The 20,560-nt window shown below is 40.2% G+C and overlaps 1 protein-coding gene across 2 annotated transcripts in view; it reads right to left on the reverse strand.

Annotated features, from left to right (window-relative positions):
* PSPH (phosphoserine phosphatase) overlaps positions 1-20,560 on the reverse strand; it is a 150,596-nt gene that overhangs the window by 28,590 nt on the left and 101,446 nt on the right. For both annotated transcript variants that reach the window (XM_053707456.1, XM_053707457.1), the window contains exon 5: positions 12,787-12,932. In XM_053707456.1, coding sequence (XP_053563431.1) covers positions 12,787-12,932 — 146 coding nt within the window. The remainder of the gene's footprint in view (positions 1-12,786; positions 12,933-20,560) is intronic.

Raw genomic sequence — 20,560 nt, forward strand, 5'->3', positions numbered from 1 at the left:
TACTGTTTTCCCTCCTTGTAAATCTTACATTTGATGATGGACCACAGGTTCTCAATGGGGTTCAGATCAGGTGAACAAGGAGGCCATGTCATTAGATTTTGTTCTTTTATACCCTTTCTTGCCAGCCATGCTGTGGAGTACTTGGACGCGTGTGATGGAGCATTGTCCTGCATGAAAATCATGTTTTTCTTGAAGGATGCAGACTTCTTCCTGTACCACTGCTTGAAGAAGGTGTCTTCCAGAAACTGGCAGTAGGACTGGGAGTTGAGCTTGACTCCATCCTCAACCCGAAAAGGCCCCACAAGCTCATCTTTGATGATACCAGCCCAAACCAGTACTCCACCTCCACCTTGCTGGCGTCTGAGTCGGACTGGAGCTCTCTGCCCTTTACCAATCCAGCCACGGGCCCATCCATCTGGCCCATCAAGACTCACTCTCATTTCATCAGTCCATAAAACCTTTAGAAAAATCAGTCTTGAGATATTTCTTGGCCCAGTCTTGACGTTTCAGCTTGTGTGTCTTGTTCAGTGGTGGTCGTCTTTCAGCCTTTCTTACCTTGGCCATGTCTCTGAGTATTGCACACCTTGTGCTTTTGGGCACTCCAGTGATGTTGCAGGTCTGAAATATGGCCAAACTGGTGGCAAGTGGCATCTTGGCAGCTGCACGCTTGACTTTTCTCAGTTCATGGGCAGTTAATTTGCGCCTTGGTTTTTCCACACGCTTCTTGCGACCCTGTTGACTATTTTAAATGAAACGCTTGATTGTTCGATGATCACGCTTCAGAAGCTTTGCAATTTTAAGAGTGCTGCATCCCTCTGCAAGATATCTCACTATTTTTGACTTTTCTGAGCCTGTCAAGTCCTTCTTTTGACCCATTTTGCCAAAGGAAAGGAAGTTGCCTAATAATTATACACACCTGATATAGGGTGTTGATGTCATTAGACCACACCCCTTCTCATTACAGAGATGCACATCACCTAATATGCTTAATTGGTAGTAGGCTTTCAAGCCTATACAGCTTGGAGTAAGACAACATGCATAAAGAGGATGATGTGGTCAAAATACTAATTTGCCTAATAATTCTGCACTCCCTGTATATATATATTTAACTGCCTGGAAAGACATCGACTGTATCAACATCACTGACTACGCAATCTGTCAAGACCGGATCCAGCTTAACATCTGCCGGTAAGGCGTTATCGCTATACACACTGACCCGGGCCTATTACCGCCCCAGACGGGCACTCATTTTACAAATGTATGCACAGACGACTCAGCGGTTTATCCCACCACCAGACCCACATCACTGCTGAATAGGGCCTAATCCATCTGCTCACATGCCACCGCAGATAAACTAGGAACCGCTCATACAACGCACTTTTATATCAAGCACTCATTACCTCTGTACTTTGGGATATTACTAATTTTATTAAGTTGAAAAGACACTTGAAAGCTGAGGTTACCCTTTATTAATGGCCTCCCTATATGTATATAGGACCAAAAAGAGTTAGATCTGTATCTGGATTACAAGACAAAATCAATGACGCACTTTTAATGTATATGTAAATTTCTTTTCTGCGTGCTCAAGCTACAGAGAGCAATATTGTACCAACTGTTGAAGTACAGACCCACTACCAAACCCTGTCCGGTCATCAGCTCAACTTAATCCACGCTACTATTATCCCTGAAACAGGCACATCCAAGCAAGGGAATATTTAATTGTGAAACTGGTTGCATGATTTTGCAATTTACTAGCTGCCTTACCCCGGCCTACACGGACTCTCTACCCAGATCATAGAAAATAAAAAGGATTACACAGAGCGCTTTAAAAGCTGAGTATACACATCCTCTCACAGGGGCTACATAACAGATCACTGCTGTCACCAAATACCAGGATTATTACATCTCTTACAGCAAGTTGCAGCACATACCCCTGCTCCGTTTCCCACCAAGCGCAATTGTGACAGGTCATAACCAGCTCTCTTTTTACCGCTAACACCCTGTGTGGGTATATTCTCTGGGAGATACTGTGTATTGGGATTTTTAAGGAAGATTGTAAAAGCCTACCACCAACCTCCAATACCATGTCACAAAGGAAGAACACCCGCCAAGATAAACCACAAAAATCATCACAAACTAATCAGGGCGCAGTACACGCTTTTTTTTAAACAAACAGACCAAGTACCCACAGCCAAATCATTGGAACCCCAGATGGCTCCCATTGAAGAAGATCAAGATAATGGATCATCTATAACTAATGACACTACAACCACAAATCTGACTCAAGATGACGACACACCAATAACCTACAAAGCCATAGCAGCCCTAATCGAACAGGTCAAAACATGTATCAAAAACAAATGTGCTGACTTGAAAAAAGAAATCAACGATCTTAACCACAGGGTCGACACCCTAGAAGAGCATGAGTATGTGGTAGCACAAAAACTGGCAAACCTCTCAACTAACCAGATACGGCAAATCCAACACATCACAGAATTAGAAGACAAAATTGACGATTTGGAAAATCGTACCAGGAGAGGGAATCTCCGTTTTAGGGGGATACCAGAATCAGTCTCAACCAATGATATCCGAGAATACCTTCAGGCTCTATTTACTGTCATATTAGGAGATAACCTTTTGGAGCATTCAGAAATCCCTTTAGATAGAGCTCACAGGGCACTCCAACCAAAACCCCCTGAAGACTCTCCTCCAAGAGACATTGTAGTACATTTTCAGAACTATAGACAAAAAGAGGAGATATATAATGCTGCCAGGAAAAGACAAGTTATTCACTTTCAGGACCATAAAGTACAAATTTACCAAGATTTATCCCTCAGGACACTACAAAAGAGACGAGATTTCCAGCCCTTGACATCACATCTTCGTACACTTCACATCCCTTATAGGTGGGGCTTTCCTACATCTGTTATCGTCATGAAAAATGGGAAAAAAACAGAGTGCTCTTCGCCTTCTGACATCGGTAGATTCTGCAACATCCTGAATATCTCCACACCGGATGAGAACATTCCTCACTCCCCTCACAAGCTACAGAACAGACTTCCCAACTCTTTGCCTCAAAGAAGACCAGGTCCAGATTCCATCCCTAGTCAGAATAAAAGAAGACAAATCTCCTCCACTAGCATGGACATTACTGATACCATGGACACGGACTCTGTCAGATGAGTAACCTTATCATGTTGTTCTAACACTACTTACTTATTTCCCTTGCTTGTCCTTTATAGCCGATCCTGAATGTTGAAGATGAACCTCTCAATATCCTTTTTGTAATGATCTTCAGTTATAGATCTGTAGATAACCATATGTTCTTTTCACAGGTTTTATGTATATGTTATTTTCTCACTGTTGAAATGTTCCCCACATTCTCCCAAGTATACAAGAAATATCTGTGCCTGAACCCAGGACATTTATCCACCTTTTATATATGATCAAGGGGGATAGAAAAAGGCACTGAGCTATATATGATGGAGTCTATATCCCAGACATGTTATGAGGACATTATATTCCTTTTATTTAATGTTTTGTTAGATTCTATATTGAGTTTAACTCATTGCTGTCGTTCACAGTTGATTTTGCTTTGACAATATTGCACAACATACAGATTGCACATTCTATATACAAATTTTCTATAGCTATAAATACAGACCTATAGGCAAAAGAGGCGGCACAACATGATTTAGTTAAGGTCTTTATCACACTATCTACTTTGTAGTTATGGTCTTTAATGATTGTCCAATAAGACCCGAATCTCCGAACTATATTACAAAACATAATCACATATTATACAGCCGCTCAGTCGTTATCATACGACACTCTTAGTGCCATCTTATCATCATTAAGTATAACACCCTAAAAACTAGTAGCAGATCTCGAATCAGACAATCTCCACAACCCAGATATTCCTCATAGCTGAAGAAGTACTACATCTCGCTAAATAATAAATATGTTACCTTTGATTGCACCGACACCCGGCCTGTAACAATAGCTCCCAAAACGAAATTTTAAATCACAACTCCACTTTACATTCATATCTACGTTCTCTCAGGAATTATATTCTATTTTATTGCTGACAGAATTATTGTTGTTCTAATCACTGTTATTTGCTTTCATATTGTTTTTAATACCATTACCCCCTTTTCATCCCTTCCTGCTATATCTGTTCCCTCCTGGTTACTCACTCCACCAATACCAACCCTCTCGTCCCACCTCAACAGGTCCCCTCAACTAACCCCTTCCCCCAACATCCCATCTGGTTTCTCTTTTTAGGTTTGTTCCAAAACCACATACACCAGTTACTATGACAACTCTTCGCCCAAGCCATAGAGCAGAGTCTCTACGCATAGCCACACAAAATGTTAAAGGTTTCCTATCAGCAGAAAAACGCTCTATTGCGTTCCACGATTTTCATAAACGTAAAATTGACATCATAATGACCCAAGAGACACATTTTAAGAAAAATCACGAGCCAATCCTATCCAAGAGATATTTCGACCAACATTTCTGTAGCTCAGGTACACATAGAAAAAATGGAGTTAGTATTTCATTTAGACGCAACCTCCCCTTCGAGTTAATACAAAAACATTCAGACAACGAGGGTAGAATCTTAATTTTGATTGGATTGTGTTATGGCGCTCCTATTACCCTGGTAAATATTTATGCCCCAAACAGACCCACCCCCCACTTCTTTAAACATCTAACCAACTTAATACTAGATACAGCCAAAGGCCCGATTATAGTTGGTGGAGATTTTAATTTCCCTATGAATCCAGTTCTAGACACATCAAGTGGGAAATCATACTTGCGCAATAATACCCTCAAATCCAACTGTATGGCCCTACGAGCTATTAATTTGTTTGATACTTGGAGAATAGTACACACTGAAATGCAGGATTACACTTTCTTTTCACACCCACAGCACACATACTCCAGGCTTGATTACATTTTATGTGATCAAACTCTCCTCTCAGGCCTAGTTAGCTCAAAAATAACCCATACTTCCTGGTCTGACCACAGTATGGTTTCTACTTGCTTTAAGTGGGCTAGTAAACCTAACACTACATACAACTGGAAACTCAATGACCACCTACTAACTGACCAAGCTATAGTTGACGACCTTAAAAAATTTTCAGATGAATTCTTTGCCCTAAATAGACCAGAAGACACGTCGTCCGCAAATAATTGGGAGGCCTACAAATGTTACATAAGGGGGGTCATAATAAAACATAACGCAACTCAGCGCAAATTACATACTGCCCAATTCACCTCCTTAACTAATGATCTGACGACCTGTGAAGCCGCACTTAAGTTAGACCCATCTTCTTCTTCTAAACTTGATAATATGACTGCAGCAAGAGAGGCCCTTAATAGATTTCTAGTTCAAAAAGCCCATATGAGAGCACTGACCACAAAATCTAAATTTTTTGTAGAAAGCAACAAGGCTGGACGTCTACTTGCTAGATCTCTTAAAAAACAGAGACTCTCCAATTTCATTAGAACAATTTGACGACCTACCGGTGAAACCATTCATGCTAATGAAGGCATTGTTAACTCATTTGTTTCTTATTATAGGAAGCTATACAATATTGCAGATAACCCATCCCAAAATAAGAAAGAACTTTTAAATTCGTACCTAGCTACTATTGATACACCTACTATCACGGAAGAAAACAGACAATTTCTAGATTCCCCCATCACCCTTCAGGACATTAGCTCGGTCATAAAATCATTACCGAGCGGAAAAGCCCCAGGCCCTGACGGTTTCACGACGAAATTTTACCAACTTTTACAACAACAGCTTAACCCACATCTCTTATCGCTCTATACTGATATTGATCAGGGTGTCATTTTCCCTGGCTCCCTTCTAGAAGCTATGATCACAGTTATTCCTAAGCCAGGCAAACCGACAGATTCGGTTAGCAATTATAGACCTATCTCACTTATAAATATAGACATGAAAATATACGCTAAAAGTTTAGCCAATCGCTTGAATCTGATATTACCTGATATTATCCACCCTGACCAGGTGGGCTTCATTAAAGGAAGGGAAGCCAGGGACAATACAACCAGACTGCTCCACTCACTGCAATGCGCACATAACGACCGTTCACCACTTACCCTACTATCTACAGATGCTGAGAAAGCATTTGACAGGGTGGACTGGCAATTTATGTGGTCCACACTGTCAAAATTCGGCTTCTCCGAGTTGTTCGTCAATAGAATACAGGCACTCTACCGCAATCCGAGTGCAAAAGTTAAAGTAAATAGCACTATTTCTCAATCTTTCCCCATTTCCAACGGAACTCGTCAGGGCTGTCCACTTTCACCCCTATTATTTGCCCTCACAGTCGAAGTATTAGCACTACAAATCAGAAATTGCCATCAAATTCAGAGCCTCAAGTTCGGAGACATAACCCAAAAATGCCTCTTGTTTGCGGACGACGTGATCTTTACATTGACGTCCCCAACTACTTCCCTACCGGCCCTCATACGAATACTAGACGACTACAAACAAATTTCCAACTTCACCATTAACATGGAGAAGTCGGGCATAATGCTACTTAATCTGACGCCTCAAGATATCCTCAGTATAACACAACACACAAAATTTCTATTAGTCGACAAACTCAAATACCTAGGCTTAACGATTCCCAAAGATATACATAAACTATTTCCTGACAATTTCATTAACCTTCAGAATAACATTAAAACCTTATTAGAAAACTGGCACAGACAAGGACATCTATCTTGGCTTGGACGGATAAGCACAGTGAAAATGATGATACTACCTAAATATTTGTATCTTTTTCAAACCCTGCCCATGGCCATACCGAAACCCTTTCTCCGTAAACAGCAAAAATTGATTAACTCCTTTATTTGGTCATACAAACGACCTAGAATAGCCCAACACACTATGTATTTGAGCAAGGAAGATGGAGGGTTGGGTGTACCTAATCTACTTAACTACTACAAAGCTGCACATTTGGCCAGAGTTGTGGCATGGAATCATGCCAACCCCTCAAAGATCTGGATACAAATAGAAAGCTATTTATCACGAGTTGACCATATGAGAGACTTGCCTTGGATACCCAAAGACTCCAGACCGCATATCATACAACTCAATGATTACACTAAAACCACCTTGGCTATATGGGACGATATACTCACACATACAAAAGGTGTATCCACAATTATATCCCCCTTAACCCCTCTACTTCAATACCACTTATTTCTCAAGCATAGCCGCTTTACACATACCCCTGCCAACAAAATCCTTACGGCTTTACCTATCTACTTAATAACCACCCCTTCAGGTGTGAAAGACAGAATCACGCTTAATGAAGAGCTAGGATCACCCTTTCATTGTTGGTACTCTTACTTACAGATTAGACACGCCATCACCCATAGTCCACATAAAGATATGATTCTGAGACCCTTAACTGCTTTCGAACAGCTATGTGTCAACCCAAAAATGAGTAAGGCGCATCTATCCTTGATGTACAAAATCCTCAGAGGCTCATTCCCTGAGAAAAAACCAACATACTTAAAAAGATGGACAGACGAGCTCCTCATTGACCTAGACGCTGAAACTTGGAGGCGATGCTTCCGCTATACACATTCCTCTTCCATGTCCTTGACCATTTCTGAACTCAATTACAAAATTTTAGCTCGGTGGTATTTAACCCCACAACGCTTAAAAGTTATATATCCTACCGCCTCCTCCAGTTGCTGGAGGAGATGTGGAGAAGAGGGTAACATCATCCATATTTGGTGGTCTTGCCCCCTCCTAAACAACTTCTGGAATCAAATAGAGAGACACATATCCAATATCTTGGGCACTAACATTACGCTATCTCCACAAATCATTCTTCTCAGCCACATCCCTAAACTCACATGTATTTATCGCAGAAAACTACTTTTATTAATGCTATCGTGTGCTAAAAGATTAATTCCTCGATTGTGGAAAACACAAGAGATACCTACGGTTGCCCAATGGCAATGTGAAGTCAGCCATATTCTCACATTAGAAAAGATGCATCATTGTTATCTAGGTAAGCAAGACATGATAACTAACATTCAGTTTATATGGGAGCAGGGCTCCCAAGAACATAATTATTAGGCTTATTCCACAACTTTTCCCTAGCGGTAACAATCATATATCATCCCGTATTTGAAACCTTCATGACATAATTATAATCTTCCAACTCAAACTTTGCATTAAACCAGATGGGATAAAACTCTGTATCCTTCTCTTTTAAACCTTTTTCCCTAAACCCTACCCCACTCCCCATCCCCCACCTCATCATACTCCTCTTCATGAATACCTTCACCCAGGTCTTCCCTGGTGTGATTCACCTCTTCCCTTATCTAACCCTCAAAACTTTTTCTTAAAAAATTGATCATTGATTATTGAAAGTTGCTGTTCTAACGAATTGTCACTTTAATGTTGATGTAAGAAATGTGCCTTTATTGTGTATATTTCAATGTACCTTTTGTCAATAAAAATCATTTAAACATATATTTAACTGCCTGAATTTATTGCAATTTTTTAACACTTTTCTGCATTTTTATGTGACCTTTTTTACTTGGGAGTTGTCCCATTTTTATCAGTATAAGAATATTATGAATTGCCAATATGTTTTATGAATTGTTGAAGAGCAGTGTATACATTGCTGATATCGCTGATAATTTATTTAATATTGCTGAGATTTTATATAATGTTTATGTATTTTAATATTGCTTAGATTTTATATACTGTTTATGAATTACAACCATTAAATATTAGTACTGTTAACTAGGTATCTTTAGCTTTTCCTGTAGCGCACCCACTATCTATACATTGTGTCTTACTAGTTATCTTTCCCTAACAGAGAAGGAGTTAGGGTTTGTGAGGTGTATGATACTCTCAGGTTAGCGCATTTTCTATACCCTTTAACGATGTTTGATTTGATTGTTCAAACCAGGTTTGGATTCATTGATTTTGTTTCACTGTATACACTTTATAAGAGTATTGTTTGGCACAGTGGAGTTATTCTGAAGAAGGGGATATATTAGTCCCCGAAACGTCAATAAACTTTTGACTTATTGATATCCTAAAGTCCTGTGAGTGCATTCTCTTTGGTTTCTATTATCCAGTAGCTGACCCAGGAGCGTGGATTCACTTATTGGAGTATATATATATATATCTATATATATATACCAGTTGTATGCAAAAGTTTAGGCACCCCTGACACCCCTATAGTATAGAGATATATATATAAATATATATTTAAACGTCTACTATGTAAAGAACATTGGAATGTAACATATTTACAGTATATACACAGTAAAATGCATGATTAAATATTAACATTGAATACAAATTATTTATTTTTGTTTGTTTTAAGGTATTTGAGTGGAAAGGGCTCCAAAGTATGTGTGTGTTAATTCACATACATAAATTAATTTAAAGATGATTTGTGCGATAAAAAACAGAATTTATGCTTACCTGATAAATTACTTTCTCTTGCGGTGTATCCAGTCCACGGATTCATCCTTTACTTGTGGGATATTCTCATTCCCTACAGGAAGTGGCAAAGAGAGCACACAGCAGAGTTGTCCATATAGCTCCCCCTCTAGCTCCACCCCCCAGTCATTCGACCAAAGGTTAGGAAGAAAAAGGAGAAACCATAGGGTGCAGTGGTGACTGTAGTTTAAACAAAACATTTTTTACCTGACTTAAATGCCAGGGCGGGCCGTGGACTGGATACACCGCAAGAGAAAGTAATTTATCAGGTAAGCATAAATTCTGCTTTCTCTTGCAAGGTGTATCTAGTCCACGGATTCATCCTTTACTTGTGGAATACCAATACCAAAGCTTTAGGACACGGATGAAGGGAGGGAACAAGGCAGGTACCTTAAACGGAAGGCACCACTGCTTGCGAAACCTTTCCCCCAAAAATAGCCTCCGAAGAAGCAAAAGTATCGAATTTGTAAAATTTTGAAAAAGTATGCAGTGAAGACCAAGTCGCTCCCTTACAAATCTGTTCAACAGAAGCCTCGTTTTTAAAAGCCCATGTGGAAGCCACTGCTCTGGTAGAATGAGCAGTAATAGTTTCAGGAGGCTGCTGGCCAGCAGTCTCATAGGCCAAACGGATTATGCTTTTCAGCCAAAGGGAAAGAGAGGTAGCAGTCACTTTCTGATCTCTCCTCTTACCAGAATAGATAACAAACAAGGAAGATGTTTGTCTGAAATCCTTAGTTGCTTGCAAATAGAACTTTATAGCACGAACTACATCAAGATTGTGCAACAGACGTTCCTTCTTCTAAGAAGGATTAGGACACAGAGAAGGAACAACTATTTCCTGGTTAATATTCTTATTAGAAACCACTTTAGGAAGGAAACCAGGTTTGGTACGCAAAACTACCTTATCTGCGTGGAACACCAGGTAAGGTGAATCGCACTGTAAGGCAGATAATTCTGAAACTCTTCGAGCAGAAGAGATAGCTACCAAAAACAAAACTTTCCAAGATAACAACTTAATATCTATGGAATGTAAAGGTTCAAACGGAACCCCTTGAAGAACTGAAAGAACTAGATTTAGACTCCATGGCGGAGCCACCGGTTTATAGACAGGCTTGATTCTGACTAAGGCCTGTGCAAACGCTTGAACGTCTGGAACCTTAGAGCCGGCAAAGAGAATGACGGGGGGTGGAGCTAGAGGGGGAGCTATATGGACAGCTCTGCTGTGTGCTCTCTTTGCCACTTCCTGTAGGGAATGAGAATATCCCACAAGTAAAGGATGAATCCGTGGACTGGATACACCTTGCAAGAGAAATTAAACATAATTCAATTTAATATTAGCTAATTTTAGCTTAACACTGGCTAACATTTTAGCTGGGTCATATAAAAAGTAAAGCCCTTAAATTTTCATTTAAAAAAAGCAGATAAATTGCAAAGCAAACAATAGCAACAATGAGCATATTAATAAAAGAATTAAAAAAAAAGCTGCACATACTAAACTTACTTTGTGTCGTTGTTCCTAACAACCAGTGAGCAGTGCATTTCTTGGCATATCAATTTTAATTTAGGCAGCATTACAATATTAGAGGTCACTTCCGATTCGGTGGAGCGCATGGCGTGCATTCCAGCTACGAATCTTGCATGTTTGATTTGATTGTTCACACCAGGTTTGGATTATTATTTTTTTTTCACTCTATACAATATATGAGAGTGTTGTTTGGCACAGTATAGTTATTCTAAAGAAGGGGATATATTAGTCCCCGATATGTCAATAAACTTTTGACTTATTGATATCCTAAAGTCCTGTGAGTGCATTTTCTTTGGTTTCAGACTGGACTGGGTACACATCCCATGACCCTGCATCATGCTCAGCCCTGGGTGCTCACTGGCACTCACAGAAAGCTGTGCTGTCCCCAGAGTCACAGGCAGTAACCCCAGGCAGGCCTGGGTGCATGACCCATAGGGAAAATTACAAAAACAAATTAATACAACACATAGTGAAAGCCCAGCACTCACTTACAAGCTCTCAAAGATTAAATGCAAAACTGGAAGGGTTAGTTGCCGCATTTGGCCAAATGGGACAAGCCCAGGTACAAAGTCAAGGTCCCTTCCAAAACTTGGGTCCCTAAAACAGCCACACAATGCAAGCTCTCAATCCAACAAACTGGGAAAAGTAAAGGGTGCACAGGCTTATGTAATCACCCTAGACATATACAAAACACGGAAGGGGACTACACTCTCAGACCGGACCGGGTACACATCCCATGACCCTGCAACATGTTCAGCCCTGGCTGCTCACTGGCACTCACAGGAAGCTGTGCTGTCCCCAGAGTCACAGTCAGTTAACCCCAGACAGGCCTGGGTGCAAGGCCCATAGGGAAAATGACAAAATAAATTAATACAACACACAGAGAAAGTCCAGTACTCATTTACAAGCTCTCAGCTAAGATTAAAAGCAAAAATGGAAGGGTTAGTTACCGCATTTGGACAAATGGGACAAGCCCCAGTACCTAGTCAAGGTCCCTTCCAAAACCTGGGTCCCTAAAACAGCCACACAATGCAAGCTCTCAATCCAACAAGCTGGGAACAAGTAAAGGGTGCACAGGCTTATGTAATCACCCTAGATATATACAAAACATGGAAGGGGACTGCACTCTCAGACTGGACTGGGTACACATCCCATGAACTGCAACATGCTCAGCCCTGGATGCTCACTGGCACTCACAGGAAGCTGTGCTGTCCCCAGAGTCAAAGGCAGTTAACCCCAGACAGGCCTGGGTGCAAGGCCCATAGGGAAAATTACAAAACAAATTAATACAACACACAAAGAAAGTCCAGCACTCACTTACAAGCTCTCAGCTAAGATTAAAAGCAAAAATGGAAGGGTTAGTTACTGCATTTGGCCAAATGGGACAAGCCCAGGTACCTCGTCAAGGTCCCTTCCAAAACCTGGGTCCCTAAAACAGCCCCACAATGCAAGCTCTCAATCCAACAAACATATATATATAGGTCTAATGCGGTGTCGTGTTAGCGTGGAAGTGATAAGTGTTAGTTTGTGTGCGTTCTATTAGTCCATGGGGAGAAGAAGTTATGCAGTTGTGATATCCAAAGTTCTGAAGTTAACATACGTTAGATTTCGCTCGCATGCAAACAATTTACTTTCTACTTGTAATCTGGCCCTTTATAAATTACTGTGTGTGTGATATTTAGAGTAAAAAAAGTGTTGCTGGTGGTGAATGGTAATAGTTTTAGCTTGTATGGCTACTTACCATTAAAGTAGAACTTGAGTCTGTTTGCAAACACATTTGTTGGAGGGATGTCTAGTTTTGTAGCCACATGTTCCACAATACTACGGAAGCCCCCTGATATGAGAAATACCTGGACATTCCTTTGATGTAGTCTGCGGACTAGTTCCCTTCGAAAGAAAAATAATTTCAACAGGAAAAATAATGTACAGTCATAATACATTTTCAATCAGTTGAGACATAAAAAGGACATTATGTTTACATGTATATATATATATATATATATACATTTACACCAACATAACTGTAGATGTTTTTGTTGAAGATAAAGCAATGCACTGCTAGGAACTAGCTGGAAACATTAGTTGAGCCAATGACGATATATATATATATATATATATATATATATATGCAGCCACCAATCAACAGCTCCCAGTAGTACATTGCTGTGCATGAGACTACTTAGCTATGCTTTTCAACAAATGATACCAAGAAAACAAAGCAAATTAGTTAACAAAAATAAATTGGAAAGTTGTTTAAAACGTAATGCTCCGTCTGAATCATGAAAGAAATAGATTGGGTTTCATGACCCTTTAAACTTATACAGCAGTATCAACTATCACACCTTTGTAAGCCTGAAAGCACTGGTTTATTCAGGACAGGCATTAAAAAACTGTAATATATTTTGGAAAAATATTATTACATCATGTTGTTAACATGGCAGTTAAGATTTTTTTTATAGAAAAAAGGATGTTTCTAATTGTTTAAAGGGACATGAAAATATATTTTTTTATTTTGTGGTTTAGATAGGAAATACAATTTTAAACAACTTTCCAATTTACTTCTATTATCAAATGGCATTTGTTGAAGGAGAACAATGCACTGCTGGGAGCTAGCTGAACAAAACAGGTGGCCTAACGACAACAGCCACAAATCACCAGCTAGATTTCAGTAGTGTATTGTATACCAGGAGAACAAAGCAAATTAGATAATAGAAGTATATTGGAATGTTGTGTAAAATTCCATTCATATTTGAATTATGGAATTTTAATTCTCCCTCAGAATTGCGCAGATACCAAAACCAGGATTTAGAGTACAAAATAGTTAATGGTTGTGTTCCTTCTATGGGCTGGGCTGTATGATCTCTCCATTAGCCCTTAATTATGAATTAAGCAGCCAAGCTCTGTACCCATACCCTGCATCACTTAAAGGGACATGAAACCCACATTTTTTCTTTCATGATTTAGAAAGAGAATGCAATTTTAAACATCTTTCTAATTTACTTATATTATCTAATTTGGTTTATTCTCTTGATATTTTGTGCTGAAAAGCATATCTAGATATGCTCAGTAGCTGCTGGGTGGTTGCTGCACATAGAAGCCTCGTGTGATTGGCTCACCATGTGCATTGCTTTTTCTTCAACTAAGGATATCTAAAAAATGAAGCAAAATAAATAATAGAAGTAAATTGTAATGTTGTTTACATTTCTATTCTCTATCTGAATCATGAAAGAAAGATTTTGGGTTTAGTGGCCCTTTAAGGGAGAGAAGAACATGAACTGTAAGCACAAGATTTAAAAGATGGCAAATACAGCTATTACACAATAAAAAAAAAGTCATGAAACTTGGTTCAACTATCTTTAAAGGGACAGTATACTGTAAAATAGTTTTTCCCTTAATGTGTTTACAATTGCTTTTTTTTTACCAACTGCAGAGTAAAAAATGTATGAAAATTAGCTTTTTAAGGTTTATTTCTGTATATTAAAGCTGTGATTTTGTGTTTTGAAGCCACAGCCTAATAAATAGGTTGAGCTTGTAGGTATAATCAGATCTCATTACTGTATCACATTGTGCACATATACCTGCTTCTTTATCTTATATCTGTCCTTAAAACAATCACCAATACTTTGAGAGAACAATGGAAAATCAACATTTTATTACCTTATCTCTGCTTTATCACACTGGGAGTGTAATTTCTTCTGCTGGCTGTGATTACAAAGCTTATCTATAGCTGGTACGCGCGGCCACAAACTTTCAGAATAGGTGGGGATACCACTTGCTAAATTAACAATATCAAATGCCAATATAAGGGTAAAGGAGCTACTTGTAAACAATTTAATACACTCCAGCAGGTAAAGTGGATCATTGGGAACAAATTAAAGGGGAGAAAATTTTTGAGTAAACTGTCCCTTTAACTTAAAAACACAACAATCAAAGTTAAAAACTATGAACCAAATAAACATTACAAATACACTTATCCAACAACTTTCATTGAGAGATTATAGCTGTGAAAGTGTGATGCAGGATATATGCTGCAAAACCATTTTATATGAAAATATTATGGTCTCAACTAACATACTTACTTAAAATGTGTTTTTTGTTATAGTGTGCTTCTTGATCATGGGGTGTCCTGGAGCCAAACAAGTACACTCTCCCTGGAAATGTATACAATTGCCTTTTAAAACAACACCAGCTCTTTAGGATAGTATAGAAAATTACCCACTGGTAGTGTCAACTCAGGGCTGTGAGGAAATTGCTCAGCACATTCTAAAGTTTTCCCATTCCAAACAAGCCCTGCAAACTAATGCAATTTGTCCGAGGCAAAAAAGTGAATGCTATATACCAATCCTAACAATCGATCCTTAACAACTCAGGTACTGTCCTGTTATCATGAGACAGTGGCTCCAAGTTGTACTTGGGGAACTCACAGAGAAAAAGTAGACTTTAAGGGTTAAAGGGAGAGTCTAGTCAAAATTAAACTTTCATGGTTCAGATAGGGCATTCAATTTTAAACAACTTTCCATTTTATTTTTGTCATCAAATTTGCTTTGTTCTTTTAGTATTCTTGTTTGAAAGCTAAACCGAAGTAGGCTCAAATTGATTTCTAAACCGTTGAAGGACGCCTCTTATCTCAGTGCATTTTTACAGTTTTTCACAGTTAGACAGTGCTAGTTCATGTGTGTCATAAAGATAACATTGTGCTCACTCCCGTGGAGTTATTTATAAGTCAACACTGATTAGCTAAAATGCATGTATGTCAAAAGAACTGACATAAGGGGGCAGTCTGCAGAGACTTAGATACAAGGTAATCACAGAGGTAAAACATGTATTAATATAACTGTGTTAGTTATGCAAAACTCTGGAATGGGTAATAAAGGGATTATCTACCTTTTTAAACAATAACATTTTCAAGTGGACTATACTGTTAAGTAACACTATTTCCAAATCATAGTGAAGCAAAACCCTCTGATGCATGGGGCTCTAGTTAATACCAGTGGCCTAATTGGCTTCTCCTCTCTGGATTCATCGTTTAGCCCACTCACTTTTCTCACTCAAAGGCTTTGCCAATAGCACTCCACTATATAATGCTGGTCCAATGCCTCTTGCAGGCTAGGAACCACTAACCTCATTTTTAGTTTTGCCCAGCCTCTCCCACATGCAAGTCTATCACTCACTGACCTAGCCTGGACCCCTCTCAATCACATAGAGCTAATTCAGAATACCCCCAAATATCCACAATGCTAATAACTGTCATGCGTGTTTGCTTTCTGATTTCTATGTTCTCCTAACAAGGTCATTTGTTAAAGCACATGCAATAAACTAATTAAAGGGATATTAAACCCAATTTTTTTCTTTCTTTAATGATTCAGATAGAGCATGCAATTTTAAGCAACTTTCTAATTTACTCCTATTATCAATTTTTCTTTGTTCTCTTGGTATCTTTATTTAAAAATCAGGAATTTAAGCTTAGGAGCTGGCCTATTTTTGGTTCAGAACCTGGGTAGCACTTGCTGATTGGTGTAGTCACCAATCAGCAAGAGTTAACCAGGGTGCTTACCCAAAAATGGGCTGGCTCCTAAGCTTACTTTATTGCTTTTTCAAATAAAGATACCAAGTAGAACAAAGACAAATTGATAGTAGAAGTAAATTAGAAAGTTGCTTAAAATTGCATGCTCTATCTGAATCATGAAAGAAAAAAACATAATTTATGCTTACCTGATAAATTTATTTCTCTTGTAGTGTGTTCAGTCCACGGGTCATCCATTACTTATGGGATATATTCTCCTTCCCAACAGGAAGTTGCAAGAGGATCACCCAAGCAGAGCTGCTATATAGCTCCTCCCCTCACATGTCATATCCAGTCATTCAACCGAAACAAGACGAGAAAGGAGAAACTATAGGGTGCAGTGGTGACTGGAGTTATAATTTAAAATTTAGAATCTGCCTCAAAAAAGACAGGGCGGGCCGTGGACTGAACACACTACAAGAGAAATAAATTTATCAGGTAAGCATAAATTATGTTTTCTCTTGTTAAGTGTGTTCAGTCCACGGGTCATCCATTACTTATGGGATACCAATACCAAAGCTAAAGTACACGGATGATGGGAGGGACAAGGCAGGAACATTAAACAGAAGGAACCACTGCCTGTAGAACCTTTCTCCCAAAAACAGCCTCCGAAGAAGCAAAAGTGTCAAATTTGTAAAATTTGGAAAAAGTATGAAGTGAAGACCAAGTTGCAGCCTTGCAAATCTGTTCAACAGAGGCCTCATTCTTAAAGGCCCAGGTGGAAGCCACAGCTCTAGTGGAATGAGCTGTAATTCTTTCAGGAGGCTGCTGTCCAGCAGTCTCATAGCTAAACGTATTATGCTACGAAGCCAAAAAGAGAGAGAGGTAGCCGAAGCCTTTTGACCTCTCCTCTGTCCAGAGTAAACGACAAACAGAGAAGAAGTTTGCCGAAAATCTTTAGTTGCCTGTAAGTAGAACTTCAGGGCACGGACCACGTCTAGATTATGCAAAAGACGTTCCTTCTTTGAAGAAGGATTAGGACATAATGATGGAACAACAATCTCTTGATTGATATTCCTGTTAGAAACAACCTTAGGTAAAAACCCAGGTTTAGTACGCAAGACTACCTTGTCTGAATGAAAGATCAGATAAGGAGAATCACAATGTAAGGCAGATAACTCAGAGACTCTTCGAGCCGAGGAAATAGCCATCAAAAACAGAACTTTCCAAGATAAAAGCTTAATATCAATGGAATGAAGGGGTTCAAACGGAACACCCTGAAGAACTTTAAGAACCAAGTTTAAGCTCCACGGAGGAGCAACAGTCTTAAACACAGGCTTAATCCTGGCCAAAGCCTGACAAAAAGCCTGGACGTCTGGATTCTCTGCCAGACGCTTGTGTAAAAGAATAGACAGAGCAGAAATCTGTCCCTTTAGCGAACTAGCGGATAAACCCTTTTCTAAACCCTCTTGTAGAAAAGACAATATCCTAGGAATCTTAACCTTACTCCATGAGTAACTCTTGGATTCACACCAATATAAATATTTACGCCATATCTTTTTTTTGGTCACAGGTTTCTGTATTAATGTATCAATAACCGACTCCGAGAAACCACGCTTCGATAGAATCAAGCGTTCAATCTCCACGCAGTCAGCCTCAGAGAAATTAGATTTGGATGGTTGAAAGGACCCTGAATTAGAAGGTCCTGCCTCAGAGGCAGAGACCATGGTGGACAGGACGACATCTCCACTAGGTCTGCATACCAGGTCCTGCGTGGCCACGCAGGCGCTATCAGAATCACTGATGCTCTCTCCTGTTTGATCTTGGCAATCAGTCGAGGCAGTAACGGAAAAGGTGGAAACACATAAGCCATGTTGAAAACCCAAGGGGCTGCTAGTGCATCAATCAGCACCACTCCCGGGTCCCTGGACCTGGATCCGTAGCACGGAAGCTTGGCATTCTGGCGAGATGCCATGAGATCCAGTTCCGGTTTGCCCCAACGAAGAATTAGTTGAGCAAATATCTCCGGATGAAGTTCCCACTCCCCCGGATGAAAAGTCTGGCGACTTAGAAAGTCCGCCTCCCAGTTCTCCACGCCTGGGATGTAGATTGCTGACAGGTGGCAAGAGTGAGACTCTGCCCAGCGAATTATCTTTGAGACTTCTAACATCGCTAGGGAACTCCTGGTTCCTCCTTGATGATTGATGTAAGCTACAGTCGTGATGTTGTCCGACTGAAACCTGATGAACCTCAGTGTTGCTAACTGAGGCCAAGCTAGGAGAGCATTGAATATTGCTCTTAATTCCAGAATGTTTATTGGAAGGAGTTTCTCCTCCTGAGTCCACGATCCCTGAGCCTTTAGGGAGTTCCAGACTGCGCCCCAGCCTAGTAAGCTGGCATCTGTTGTTACAATCGTCCAATCTGTTCTGCGAAAGGTCATTCCTTTGGACAGATGAACCCGAGACAACCACCAGAGAAGAGAATCCCTGGTCTCCTGGTCCAGATACAGTAAAGGGGACAGATCTGAGTAATCCCTATTCCACTGACTTAGCATGCATAATTGCAGCGGTCTGAGATGCAGGCGCGCAAATGGCACTATGTCCATTGCCGCGACCATTAAGCCGATTACTTCCATGCACTGAGCTACTGATGGGCTTGGAATGGAATGAAGGACACGGCAAGCATTTAGAATTTTTGATAACCTGGACTCCGTCAGGTAAATCTTCATCTCTACAGAATCTATAAGAGTCCCTAGGAAGGGGACCCTTGTGAGTGGAAACAGAGAACTCTTTTCCATGTTCACTTTCCACCCATGCGACCTCAGAAATGCTAGAACTATCTCCGTATGAGACTTTGCATTTTGAAAACTTGACGCTTGTATCAGAATGTCGTCTAGGTACGGAGCCACCGCAATGCCTCGCGGTCTTAGTGCCGCCAGAAGCGAACCCAGAATCTTTGTAAAAATTCTCAGAGCCGTAGCTAACCCGAAGGGAAGAGCTACAAACTGGTAATGCCTGTCTAGAAAGGCAAACCTTAGGTACCGATAATGATCTTTGTGAATCGGTATGTGAAGGTAGGCATCCTTTAAGTCCACTATGGTCATATATTGACCCTCTTGGATCATGGGTAGGATGGTCCGAATGGTTTCCATCTTGAACGATGGAACCCTTAGGAATCTGTTTAAGATTTTTAAGTCTAAGATTGGTCTGAAGGTTCCCTCTTTTTTGGGAACCACAAACAGATTTGAGTAAAACCCTTGCCCTTGTTCCGTTCGCGGAACTGGGTGGATCACTCCCATCACTAAGAGGTCTTGTACACATTGTAGAAATGCCTCTTTCTTTACTAGGTTTGTTGATAACCTTGACAGATGAAACCTCCCTTGTGGAGGAGAAGTTTTGAAATCCAGAAGGTATCCCTGAGATATAATCTCCAACGTCCAGGGATCCTGTACATCTCTTGCCCAAGCCTGGGCAAAGAGAGAAAGTCTGCCCCCCACTAGATCCGTCTCCGGAAAGGGGGCCCTGTCTTCATGCTGTCTTAGGGGCGGAAGTAGGCTTTCTGGCCTGCTTAACCTTGTTCCATGACTGGTTGCCTTTCCAACCTTGTCTGTAACGAGCAGTAGTTCCTTCCTGTTTTGGAGCGGAGGAAGTTGATGCTGCTCCTGCCTTGAAATTACGAAAGGCACGAAAATTAGACTGTTTGGCCTTTGATTTGGCCCTGTCCTGAGGAAGGGAGTGGCCCTTACCTCCAGTAATGTCAGCAATAATTTCCTTCAAGCCGGGCCCGAATAAGGTCTGCCCTTTGAAAGGAATATTCAGTAGTTTAGATTTAGAAGTTACATCTGCTGACCAGGATTTAAGCCATAGCGCTCTGCGCGCCTGTATGGCGAATCCGGAATTCTTAGCCGTAAGTTTGGTTAAATGCACTACGGCATCCAAAACAAACGCATTAGCTAGCTTAAGCGTTCTAAGCTTGCTCAAAGTCTCATCCAATGGTGCTGTGCGAATCGCCT

This window comes from Bombina bombina, chromosome 3 (assembly GCF_027579735.1).
Source record: "Bombina bombina isolate aBomBom1 chromosome 3, aBomBom1.pri, whole genome shotgun sequence".
NCBI lineage: Eukaryota > Metazoa > Chordata > Amphibia > Anura > Bombinatoridae > Bombina > Bombina bombina.